The sequence below is a fragment of the Pararge aegeria genome, chromosome 26 (assembly GCF_905163445.1).
Source record: "Pararge aegeria chromosome 26, ilParAegt1.1, whole genome shotgun sequence".
NCBI lineage: Eukaryota > Metazoa > Arthropoda > Insecta > Lepidoptera > Nymphalidae > Pararge > Pararge aegeria.
Genome location: NC_053205.1, coordinates 2,718,020 through 2,731,585, shown reverse-complemented (window position 1 = coordinate 2,731,585; position 13,566 = coordinate 2,718,020). Strand labels below are relative to the sequence as shown.

At 36.0% G+C, this 13,566-nt stretch overlaps 1 protein-coding gene across 1 annotated transcript in view; it reads right to left on the bottom strand.

The window, feature by feature from the left end:
* The window catches only part of LOC120635090 (programmed cell death protein 4), a 37,672-nt gene continuing 24,106 nt past the window's right edge, over positions 1-13,566 (bottom strand). Inside the window, exons 4-11 of the mRNA XM_039906004.1 lie at positions 11,762-11,879; positions 10,990-11,155; positions 9,394-9,483; positions 7,556-7,688; positions 5,829-5,939; positions 3,170-3,309; positions 1,538-1,656; positions 1-479 (exon numbers count right to left, since the gene is read on the bottom strand). Coding sequence (XP_039761938.1) covers positions 1,584-1,656; positions 3,170-3,309; positions 5,829-5,939; positions 7,556-7,688; positions 9,394-9,483; positions 10,990-11,155; positions 11,762-11,879 — 831 coding nt within the window. The 3' untranslated portion in view covers positions 1-479; positions 1,538-1,583. The remainder of the gene's footprint in view (positions 480-1,537; positions 1,657-3,169; positions 3,310-5,828; positions 5,940-7,555; positions 7,689-9,393; positions 9,484-10,989; positions 11,156-11,761; positions 11,880-13,566) is intronic.

Below are 13,566 nucleotides of genomic sequence, written 5' to 3'. Positions count from 1 at the left end.
TGATGTTCATAAAATAATTTATTTATAGATTATTGCAATCCTATAACAGATTATGGATTAATACAATACAAAAAAATATGAAGATTGGTTTTTTGTACTATTTATTCTTGCGGTAAGAATGTTAACTGAGAAATCTACTGTCTATGCTTTTCAGCCAAAGCTGATAGCGCCACAGACGAAAAATATTCTAAATAATTAGTTTGTCTTTGCGACAGATTCAAAATTAAAAAAAAATACTTTCCCACCACAAAATGGCCGCTAACTTTACAATTCAACTGGTGCGCGCAATTCGCACGCCAGATAATATCAACGAAATCATATAATCTCTATGTTAATTATATTTATTTAAGACATTAAAAAAGCATTTTGTTTATAGTTTTCAGGCGTGCCAACCTAATTAAAAATATATGTTTCACTTTAATTTTACTTGTTCACATTTTCGCGCCATACGCACGCCACCGACAAATATGTTACGCAATCTGTGAATGTAATTAATTTTTCATTAACACATTATACTTTTATTATAAATTAGTTAGATAACTATATTGGAATATATACTATATTAGAATGTTTCTCACTAAAGTCTATTTTTTTTTTTTTTACTTGAAATAAAATGAATAAATATACTACGACAGTAAACACATCACCATCTATTTTGAATATTTTTTTTACGAAAAATATTCGTAAACTCATGATATACATAAAAACACCCAGACACTGAAAAACATTCCTGTTAACACAAACGTTTTCCAGTTGTGGGAATCGAACCCACGGCCTTGGACTCGGAAAGCAGGGTCGCTGTCCACTGCGCCAATTACATTTAGCTTGTCTTATAATGTAAAAAAATCTTTAATTTTCTAGTGTAAAATATACGATCTTTCCATTAAAAAGTAACTGAAAGATTGTTTACACGACAAGACATGGACACAGGGCTATTTGTAAAAATGTGCCATGTTTGTACAGATATTCAATTTAATCTCAAAGTCAATGGCTGCTGTTATACCGTTAAAATAAAGGTTAAGACTACTTTGAAAAAGTATAGTGACGTATTTTATCTAATTGATAAATTTCTGCAATTCCAGCCTCAATTGTTCGGGTTGCCTGACTGTATATGTTGCGACTTTGTATTATTTTAAGAACTTTTCATCACATTATCGCATCAACAGGGTACGGGCCCCCTCTGTAACTTTAACTGGGTCCCTATCAAGATCTCTCCGTAAGGTTTCATAACTTCTTAAATAATACTGGCACATCAACGTCCATAAATAAAGTGAGGTGTTTTTTTTTTAATTTTCTGTTCACCAAGTGATTGTTTAATTACTTAAAACGCACATAACTTAGAAAAGTTAGAGGTGCGTGCCGGGATTCGAACTCGGCCCCCGGAAAGTGAAGTCGAGCTCCTATGCGCCAATTTGCTACCCAATGCGCTATCACCGCTTCCACACATTCATTATAAAAAAAAAAGAGTAAGAAAAACTGCAGAGAAGGTAGAAAATGTCAGACTTTTTACAATGGCCATTATAATGTAGTTAAATACCTGCAACAGAAAACGCGTCAGTTTGTGCGTACGGCACGCCACGTGCTTACTCGCGCAGTTTGAGCGCGTGGTCTTTGATCATGCCGCCGTCACCTTCAGACACGAAGCGCTTGCGGCCCCTGGGGACAACACGGATATTTAATTTGGGGACAATAACACGGATATTTAATTTGGGGACAATAACACGGATATTTAATTTGGGGACAATAACACGGATACTTAATTTGGGGACAATAACACGGACATTTAATTTGGGGACAATAACACGGATATTTAATTTCAGGACAATAACACGGATATTTAATTTTGGGACAATAAATAACACGGATATTTAATTTGGGGACAATAACACGGATATTCAATTTGGGGACAACCCATTTATTTCATTTGGGATAACACAGATTGTCTAACTATTTTAACTATTTTCTGTATTTGTTTTCTACGCCATTGGTTGCCTGGAAGAAATCGCTATGAAGCGATAAGGCCGCCAAATTGTATACATTGTCTTGTTACACTTTTCTTTCTTATGTACTTTTTGTAGTGCAATAAAAGTATATTCTTTCGTTCATTCATTGTCATAACAATATCGAACAAATAATAAAATGGGTCCGAGACAGTTATTGAGAAAGTAAGAAGATATTCAAAGATGTTAAAACATTAACAGGCTATAAGCCCGTAGTTATTTGAAGATTGAATGTATGTTCATAAAAAAAATTCTAAACTCTTTCTCGGCAGCAAAGTGTTTTTAATATACCTGTAATTTTACATGTTTATTGCAAATACATGATTTTTATTATGCTTATATACAAGGTGTAAATGAAAACCGAAATAAATCAGACACAGCCCTAACATCACATGCGTTTCCTGTCACTTTATTAAGACCGCGTCGCATAGGTACTATGCGAGTGTCCGTCTTTTATCTTCAATAGGGTTGTCACAAGTAAACACTTAGATTTTTTTTAATTCGTTTGTATGGATAAAATAAATATGGTTCTTTTGATTTAATATTTCTACAGGGTGATTTCTTAAAATACACTTATGCATCCTTCAACAGCATTTCGTAATTCGATTACACGATGCATATTGCATTACATGCAAAATTAAAATCAAGTGACTCCTGTCAGTTTATTGGGTACGCGTCGCGTAGCGTAGGTACTCTGCGCGTGTTGGCCTTTGATCTTCAGTAGGGTTGTCAAAAGTAGACGCAATGATTTGAATTCGTTTGTATGGAAAAATAAATATGTCTCTATTGATTTAATATTTTACAGGGTGATTCCTTATGAAATATACTTATGCATCCTTCAATATTATTTCGTGCTTCCGTTACACGTTGTAAATAAATAATTAAATGTACTACGACATTGCACAAATCGCCATCTAGCCCCAAAGTAAGCGTTGCTTGTGCTATGGGTACTGAGATGACTGATGAATATTTTTATGAATAATATACACAAATACTTATAATATACATATAAACACCCAGACACTGAAAAACATTCATGCCCATCACACAAACATTTTCCAGTTGTAGGAATCGAACCCACGGCCTTGGACTCAGAAAGCAGGGTCGCTGCAAACAGCGCCATTCGGCCGCTGTATATATAACTTAAGGGGAAAAAACAGGAGACTCACCGAGTGGGCATGCGCTCAAGCACGTTAGCGCCCAGTCGGAACCGCGACTGGCAGCGCTCCACAAAACGATCCAGCATTATATACGCTAATGGCACGTCTAGAACTATATCGGACATGTCCTCCAGAACTCTAAGGAAGCCCTGAAATATAAATAAATATATTAGGATAATATACACACATCGCCATCTAGCCCCAAAGTAATAATATTATTATGAATTTTAAAATGCATATAAAAATTTTCGGAACCGACAGGATTTGAACCTGCGACTCACTGGCAATGGCGGCCTGAGCGCTTTCTCCAATAAGCCTACGGCTCTCCTACCGACGATGCCGAAATTAGTATATGCCTTTTACATTAGTTTCATAGCGACTGTAGCGTCATCTAGTAGGAAACGTTGCAGTTTGTTGTTCTCCTTTTTCAAAGGTCTATATTACAATGAGACACGTTTTAAACACGCGCGTGCGAGGCCGCGAGGCCGCGATTGCCAGAGAGTCGCAGGTTCAAATCCTGTCGGATTCGTAAATTATTATATTCATTTTTCAAGTTAATAATTCCTCCAAGTGTAGGTAAAAACACTAATAAAAATTATATAAAAAAAAAATTATTATGAATGATGAATTTCTTAATGACAGGAATTCTTAATGGAAGCGTCCGGCTCCGCTTTCATCTCCCACAAGATAGAAAAATGAATGTTAAAATGTAAAATGTTGCTGATATTGGAAAAGAGCAACTGCTGAGTTTCTTGCCGGCTTTTTCTCGGTAGAATCTGCCTTCCGAACCGGTGGTAGAGTCACTACACACAGACAGACTTGACGTTTCAAAAGTGCTTATATTAGGCCTACATGAAAAAAATTAATTTTGAATTTTGCATAATTACAGTTTTTTTTTTGATTTTACTTTTTTTTTTAATTGCATCGAAAAATACAAAAAAAAAAAAAAGTATATGTAATACTTTAAAAGGTGTAAAACATAAACTTTTAAGAGTGTCTCTTTTTTCTCTTACTCTTAACATAAACACCCAGAACTGAACAACGTTCATCAAACACATAAAAAAATTCACAGTTGTGGGAATCAACAAACCCACGGTGTTTGGCCTTAGAAAGTCCGATGTGCCAAACGGCCTTCACAATATGATCATCAATTTTAATTTGCGAATTATCGTGTCAAAGGACGGAGAAACCCAGCAACGCCCTCTATGCTACTACTACAACCTACTACGATAACCAAATCAGCGTGATGACAATGTGCATACCCGTAGGGCAAGGCCTTTAGCTGTACTTAAGTGCGCCGCTACCTTAACAAGGTTGGTAACCCCTGGCCTATTGTTATATATGCCAGGGGTCCCCAACCTTGTTAGGCGATCAGCGAACTTACAAGTTAAGAAATGTGTTACGTTACCCGCGCCCTAACCTAGCTAGTTAAAATAGATATTTACTTGTTAGTAAGGTAGATAGGATAAAAATAAGACATCCTCATTATGATACCAATAAAACCAAAATAAATATTGGATAGAAGCAGGCGTTACCTTGCGAAATTCCATGATATATTATGAAAATTAAGCTTAGTTTGATATAGTCCGCGAAAAGCAGGAGAATCTGTATGGTGTAATTTGTAATGTATTCAGTCCTTATACTCCACACCAAACAGATCGCCGGCAATGTAGGGTACATTGCCGGCGAACGTTTCCCTCCGAAAACAGAGCATCCTTAACGATTATTCATTTTAAAGAATCACCTGCTTTTCGCGGAGTATAGCAAATTAAGCTTAATTTCCATAATAAACCAAAATAAATTTTAACAAATAATTGTCTGTGTAATTGTGTGAGTGTGTGTATATTGGGGACAAAAGAGAAATTGATTTGAGAGAGCACTTCTATTTACTCAAATTCAAAATTAAAATTCAAATACAAAATTTCTTAATTCACGTAGGCCTATCACAGGCACTTATGAAGCGTTCATACATATATGATAACATAATTGTAAGGGGATGGTGATAACTTCGTACGCCAACTGAAACCTAAAGCTACGAGGGTTCCAAACGCGCCCCGGTCTAAGAAGAGCCCACAACAAACTTAGCCCGGTACATTTTTTTTTATCATCATCTCACAGTAAATTTATATTAAGCTATGAAGCTAGAGCTAGAGCTACAGCAATACAAACCCAAGCTTTTTTTATCGTTTAAGTAATCCATAATATTATAGTAGGATTTTACTGTAAGCTTACGTTTTATATAAACTTTGAACTTATTGAGAGACATCTCAAAGATTTCATTTGGTAATTTGTTACAGTAATATATATTATCACACCCAAGCATTTTATCGTTTAAGTAATCCATAATATTATAGTAGGATTTTACTGTAAGCTTACGTTTTATATAAACTTTGAACTTATTGAGAGGCATCTCAAAGAATTCATTTGGTAATTTGTTAAAGTAATATAATCACACCCAACCTTTTTTTATCGTTTAACACGTTGGCTGCTGAAAACACAACGTTTGTGTTTTAAAACTACGTAACGCGTGTGCGGCCGAACACTCTGGGCGTGTTTTTCCAGCGTTCTGCGAGTGCGGCAAACACAAACGCTGTGTTGTTTAAATATACTGCTAGAACGGCCTTTACGCAACAAGTGTGTTAAGTAATCCTCTAGGTATATAACTCACCCTATCCATCTGATCGGGCGTGACGATGACACTCCGACGTAACTCTGCGAGGAACGTACACAGTTGCTCCTCAACAGTAGAGTTAATGGCCTCCACCGCTAATAATACTGTCTGTTGGACAATAATAAAGCACGTGTTAATTATTTTTCAAACCAATAATCGACGGATCAAGCATAAAGTCTCTTATACTCGGTATATTACTCGGTAAGAGAGTTCTTGGATAATCCCTATCCTTACTAATATTATAAATGTAAACGAAGTTTGTTTGTTTGTTACGCTTTCACGCAAAAACTACTAAACCGATCACCATGAAACTTTGTACACATATTCCTGAAGGTATTAGAAGTAAGGATGCTTTTTATCCCGAAATTAAGCTCAGTTCTTTTGGGAGAGGGGGCGAAAGTGTTTGACGATTTTACAACATTACGCCGTCAAATGATAACCGACTTAAATAATTTCTTTAACTTTGTAGTTTTAGAGGTTATAATGTATTTAAGAATACAGAACTTTTGAATGCCACATGTCTTTCGAAAAACAAAAGCAACATCTAGTAAAATATAATTTATTTAGGTACTAATTTAATTTATAAGGTATTTTTTTATTGTAATTCCATTATCCTATGATTATTCCATACAGTAAAATCAATGAGACTTTTATTATATTCCGCCGACATATTTTGGTTTTGTTTATTTTGATAATTTTTTATATATATATATGAATTTCTGTAAATAGTTGGAAAATCCAAAAGTGCACGCCTCATAATCTCATTCATTACAATAAAATTGAGATTATTTGTAAATAATTATACCGGTAAAAGTAATAAGCAAAATACTGAAGCCTATAAAAAATGAACCAACTCGATAAGTGAAATATTTCGCTCGTTATCGTGACCACAAGATACGGGATCCGCACATACAGACACACGGACGTCCAAGACAGAACTTTTTTTACCAATTCTTTAGTTTTAATAATAAAAAGAGATTTAAAAATATCATGAGTGTTAAAAATAGTGTTTTTTCTCAACCTTTGTCTATTTATATTCACTTATAAAAGCAATGATTTCATATGTACTATGCGCGTGTCGGTCTTTTATCTTCAATAGGGTTGTCATAAGTTAACACTTAAAATATTTTGAATTCGTTTGTATGTAAAAATAAATATGCTTCTATCGATTTAATATATTTACTTGGTGATTCCTTATGAAATATACTTATGTATCATTCAACAGTACTTCGTAATTCGGTTACACGTTGCATTTTGAATCACATGTAAAATTAAAGTCAAGTGACTCCTGTCACTTTATTAGGTACGCGTCGCGTAGCGTGGGTACTATGCACGTGTCGGTATTTTATCTTCAATAGGGTTGTCATAAGTAAACACTTAAAATGTCTTGTGCAAAATTAAAATCAAGTGACTCCTGTCACTTTATTAGGTACGCGTCGCGTAGCGTGGGTACTATGCACGTGTCGGTCTTTTATCTTCAATAGGGTTGTCATAAGTAAACACTTAGAATGTTTTGTGCAAAATTATAATCAATTGACTCCTGACACTTTATTAGGTAGGCGTCGCGTAGCGGAGGTACTATGCGCGTATCGGTCTTTTATCTTCAATATCACTTGGAATGCTTTGAATAAGTTTGTATGGAAAAATAAATATGCTACGTATTTCGTAATTCTGTTACACGTTGTATTTAGATGGTGACGATGGGTGTAAAAGTTTCGTGTCACCTCGTAAATTAGCTCGTGGTGGAAATGTGGCACCTCCAGATCCCTGACGCAACGCATCGCCTCCACCAGGTCGCCGGACGTCAGATACTCCTTAAGGAGCAGCTGGATTTGCCTGATGAGGGACTTCACTGGCCTGAGGAGGGAAAAACATCTTATTTAGGCGCCTTCGAGCACTTTTTGCGACGCCCGATTGGCGCAGTTTGCAGCGACCCTGCTTTCCAAGTCCAAGGCCGTGGGTTCGATTCCCTAAACTGGAAAATGTTTGTGTGATGAGCATTAATGTTTTTCAGTGTCTGGGTGTTTATATGTATATTATAAGTATTTATTCTTAGTGACAAGGTTTCTTGGAAGCATCCGGCTCCGCTCTCATCTCTCACAAGATAGCAAAATGAATGTTAAAATGTAAAATGAATATTGTTGATGTTGGAAAAGAGCAACTGCTGAGTTTCTTGCCGGCTACTTCTCGGTAGAATCTGCCTTCCGAACCGGTTGTAGAGTCACTACACACAGACAGACTTGACGTTTCAAAAGTGCTTATATTAGGCCTACTTGAAATAAATGAATTATGTATGTTATTCATAAAAATATTCATCAGTCATCTCAGTACCCATAACACAAACTACGCTTACTTTGGGGCTAGATGGCGATGTTTGTATCGTCGTAGTATATTTATATATTTATTTTACTTTTTGGGTGAACAAAAATTTTTTGAAGTTATACTTCTTTTGGCGCGTTAGGGAAAAATGGTGAGAGTAAATATAAAATGCGCGCGCACACCGTCAAAAAAAACCAACACCATGAAGTTAGCTGCTGTTGTTCTAAAAAAGGTTTCAGTTGACTTTCAATAATTCAAACAATAGCTTTTTTCTATTGTTAGTGTCGTTTTCTCTACAAACGTAGAATAAGGCGAAAGATAAAAATTTTGAAAAGATTTTTATCTTGTTACGCTAAAGAAGTATAACTTCTAACGCGTGTACATAAGTATACACACGTTTTATTTTTTTGATCAATAAAAACCGACCTTTTCCGTACAACTAAAGAGCAAGAAATAAATATTTTCTATAACATTTTTAAGTTAAATAATAAATAAATATACTACGACAATACACACATCGCCATCTAGCCCCAAACTAAGCGTAGCTTGTGTTATGGGTACTAAGATGACTGATGAATATTTTTATGAATTATATATACATAAATACTTAGAAAATACATATAAACACCCAGACACTGAAAAACACTTAATGCTCATCACACAAACATTTTCCAGTTGTGGGAATCGAACCCACGGCCTTGGACTCAGAAAGCAGGGTCGCTGCCCACTGCGCCAGTCGGCCGTCAAACAAGTTGATGCCGAGTTAAATGTAGAAAGTCACTTTGTATAAGATATACTTCGTATTTATAAATGACCGAGTTCAGAGGAAGCAAACATCAAAAATAAAACAAAAAATGACATCCGAATTGAGAACCTCCTTCTTTTTTGTGAGTCGGTTAAAAATCGTGAAACTCGCGTCATCGTCACCGAACACTTCCCATGAGCTATATGGGTACTATGTTTACAGTGTATGAACATAATTCATGGGAAGGTTCGGTACATTAATATTATCAATTTCACTTCTATCTGCTGTTTCCAAGGCCTGCCTTTGTTTTAATTCAACTACAAGTTATAAAATAAATACCCCCTAATTTTTATAATTTTTATTAGTGTTTCTACCTACACTTGGAGGAATTATCAATTTTATAAATTTAAAATGCAGATCGAAACTGCGATGTTTCCTACTAGATGACGCTACAGTCGCTATAAGACTGATGTGAAAGGCAATCAAAAAATGACATACCTGATACCACCGCCGACCCCCCATATGTTGTCCAGCCTCACTAAACCTTGCTTCATTGATAACAGGGTTTCCGCCCTGTGGATTGCTTGTCTGAAAGAAAGGCAATTTTATAAGAAACACTGATATTGACAATGAATTTAGCAAAAGCCAGATTTTCAGCACGCGTGAAAAGTAAAATTTCGGAATGGGGGGGGGGGGGGGGGGTTCCCCCATAAATTACGTGACAATGTTTTAATTTTTTTTGAAAATTTAATTTTCTGTCCCTCCCTCCCCTCCTCCATCCCTTCAAAATGTGTGTTTCTTACGAAAACGCGTTGGAATGTTATTGTAAAAAGAAAATAAAAATGCTTCGTGCTTTTATTTACTACTACTTAAGACTAGTGATCAATATTGCTGAGTGTTTCATTACAAGTGTAATAAAAGAGATAGATATATATATAGATAGATCGATAGATATATCTTTATTTGCATAATACACACGTTTACATAGATTTCATTTAAATATCAATCACGCAGTCACAGTGCAAATATACCAACCATTGGTTACAATTAACACATACAATCAATTATAAAAAAAATGCAATTTTAACAATAGAAAATTGCGTGATTTTTTGCAGAGACCTCCCCCCCGCCCCCTCTCCTAGGTAAGATTAGATAACATTTGACTCGACCCTCTCCCCCCCCCCCCCCCCCCCTTAAACCTCTCACGTGTTTTATGAACGCCCCCTAATCTTTAAACATCCTTCTTTTACGCCTATCAATTCATATATATTTAAAAAAATATATAATGAATGTAGATTATGAATCTATTGAATTATAATATACTAGCGGACCCCAGCGCCATCTGTCGGGCTGATTTGTGAATCTAAACCAACCAGGGTGCCAGCCAAACGCATACCAAAAAATTCATTCAAATCGGTCCAGCCGTCTACGAGGAGTTCAGTGACATACACACGCACACAAGAAATATATTATGATACTAGCGTACCCAGCCCGCTACGCCGGGATAGATTATGCTTTATTTTAATTAAACAATAAACTTACATCATTAAATTTTTAATTTAAGACTCATAATATATTAAATCATTTATATCTCTCCGTATTCATTCTCTTCTAATCTCTTCTCGAGCGGGTGAAGATCTACACCCATGTACACCCAACAATAGAATATCATCATAGTAAATAAAAGCTGTATTTGACAGTTTGACAGTTCAAAAATAGGAGTGCTCCGATCGTCACCAAACTTTACAGGATTACTCGCCAGGTTAATCCGGAGATTCCCTGAAAGTTTCATTGAAATCGATTCAGCCGTTTTGGAGCCTATACGGCACATACCCACACACTTTCTCTTTTATATATATAATAATAGAAGATTATAAAAACTCTATGTACCTACATTCTTGTGAATAAACTATTGTTATTTTTAACAATGGTATAGTAACAGTGTTTATGTGCACGTATGAGGTGAACGCAACTGGTTTTACTGTATTTAATACTCGAAAACGAGTCCACGATTGCGAGCGTGCAAATCTTGTACCAGGGCTGCAGAGTTAAACATTAGCGTTGAGGGTGTTTTAAGGGTGTTGCGGGTGTCACCTGGCGTGGGTGTTGAGTTCCTGGCTCCGGTCCATCTGAGTCTGCACGAACTTGGGTGGCAGGCAATCGTCCGCCACGCACCGGGCGATGAAGTTGGACAGCAGGACAGCCGCGTCCGGCGTGTCCAGGACGAGGTCAGGCAACTTGTCCAGCAGCCGTCCGAACGCTGGTGGACACAAAACAATCAGGACCTACCGCCAGTGGCGTGCATAGATGGTATGCACAGAGTGTTTTGTGTCCAGCAGCCGTCCGAACGCTGGTGGACACAAAACAATCAGGACCTACCGCCAGTGGCGTGCATAGATGGTATGTACAGAGTGTTTTGTGTCCAGCAGCCGTCCGAACGCTGGTGGACACAAAACAATCAGGACCTACCGCCAGTGGCGTGCATAGATGGTATGCACAGACTGTTTTGTGTCCAGCAGCCGTCCGAACGCTGGTGGACACAAAACAATCAGGACAGGGTGTATGCACAGGGTGTTTATCTGTATATTATAAGTATTTACGTATATGATTTATAAAAATATTCATCAGTCATCTTAGTACACATAACACAAGCTACGCTTACTTTGGGGCTAGTTGGCGATGTGCGTATTGTAATTTAAGAGAAAAGAAAAAAAATAATCTTGAACACTTGAAGCAAGTTTTAAAAAGCACATAAGTGCAAGCAAACTTTGAAAGTTAGAGGTGCCTTCTAAAGCGAAGCCGAAGTCCCAACCACAGGGCTATAAACGCTACTTTCGCTATAAATAAACAATGCGTTTATTCTCACCATAGCCAATATCCTTCGCGGAGAACACCCTGCCGTAGAGGTCGGATATAAGCACGGAGGCCATCTCGCAGTGGGAGGGTTTGTGTTCCAGAGCTATTTCTATTATCGTTTCGCAGACCTGAAGAAGTTTATTTATTTATAAGCTTTTCAAGGGAAACGAACAGTACTACTACACATAAAAGTAATGTCGTATTTTTATATCACATTAATCAATGAAGTTTCCACAACTTAGTTATACATATACGATAACATAAACCACAATTGCTTAGGAATAAGTACCTAACAAACGAAAATTATACAAAAAAAATTAAATTAAAACAAAACTTTAAAGCTTATAATACTCATTTTGCCATAATAAATTTCCCAAAAGTGCCAATTTTGACATAAAAAATGTCCATCTCACAATATTTGCTGTTGAAAGCGTTGCACGCACGAGATAAAAAGTCATTTGCCGAATACCTTGTCTTCCATCCAGCCCTAGCAAAGGGAAGTTTACGCCTTGCATTTAACCTACGACATGCAGAATCGATATTACTTAGAATAATAATATATAAATTTATTAACCAAAGTAGACTTAAAACTATTATGGTGTAATCATAAATTCTTACGAATTTTACACGACACCACCGTGCCTTCGACAAAAGGTAACATCTAAATAAATTATTTAACACCCACCTACAAACATCAATCAAGATATTCCATATAAATAAAATTCCCTCAATATAATTAGGTAGATATATCGGAAGTTTAAAATTGGTAGTAGGTAGGCAGGTAGGTACTATAAATATATTTTAATATTAACTAACAATCTTATTTAAACCTATTTCTATATGAAGAAGTGGTGATTCAACTAAATTATGTCTTCTAAAGTAATTTCAAGTTAATAAAATATCGCTTAAGTTGAAATAAATAAAAAAAAAGTGTATGTACACGCATTAGAAGCTATACTTCTCTGGCGTAACAAGATAAAAATCTTTCGCCTTACTCTACTTTTGCAGAGCAAACGACACTAACAATAGAAAAAAGGCATATTTAATACATTGAAAGTTTTTATTATAACGCATTATCTAGTTATCTCGTTATCGGACCACCAAGTTTCACTGGACATGAAAATGTGAGATTTATGTACAATTAAATCACCGGAATGAGACTTTGACAATTTAAAGTGTGCACTGTCAAACCTTTTTTTGAAAAACTAAAATTTCGACTACAGCTTCAGGGTGTCGGTTTTTTGTGTCGGTGTGCGCGCGCATCGTAAAAAGTGAGCTGTCGGACGATGTATTCCCCTCTCACTCGGTTTCGCAACTACCTTCATGCTGTTAAAATCGTGTAAACATGTGCGCGCGCATTGCGTTACTATCGTACAATATCACTCCCATGATTTTTTCCTAACGCCGCTAAAGAAGTATAACTTCAAAATTCGCGTGAATATCGATGTAAAAAACAAGAGAAATTATATATTGTAAAACTAGAAATTACAAAAGGTAAAAAAATAAATTAAAAAAACATACCGCCTACCGATATCAATGTCATTATTGGGCACAAAAAACCGTAAAACGTGTTTTTACGGACGGACTTACAAAAAAAGGAGGTTTTCAATTAAGTTATATTTTTTTAATAAGTATATGTTAGCTCTGAACTCCGTCATTTATAAAACGATTTGAAAAATATTTTATAATGTTACTAAAAAAGCAAGAAATAAATATTTACCACGACATTTTTTACCAAATACAATCATTTTTATAAACCTTGCCCTTAATAGTCTCATAGTTAAGGAAAGGATGGAAAATTCGCTGAAAATTACA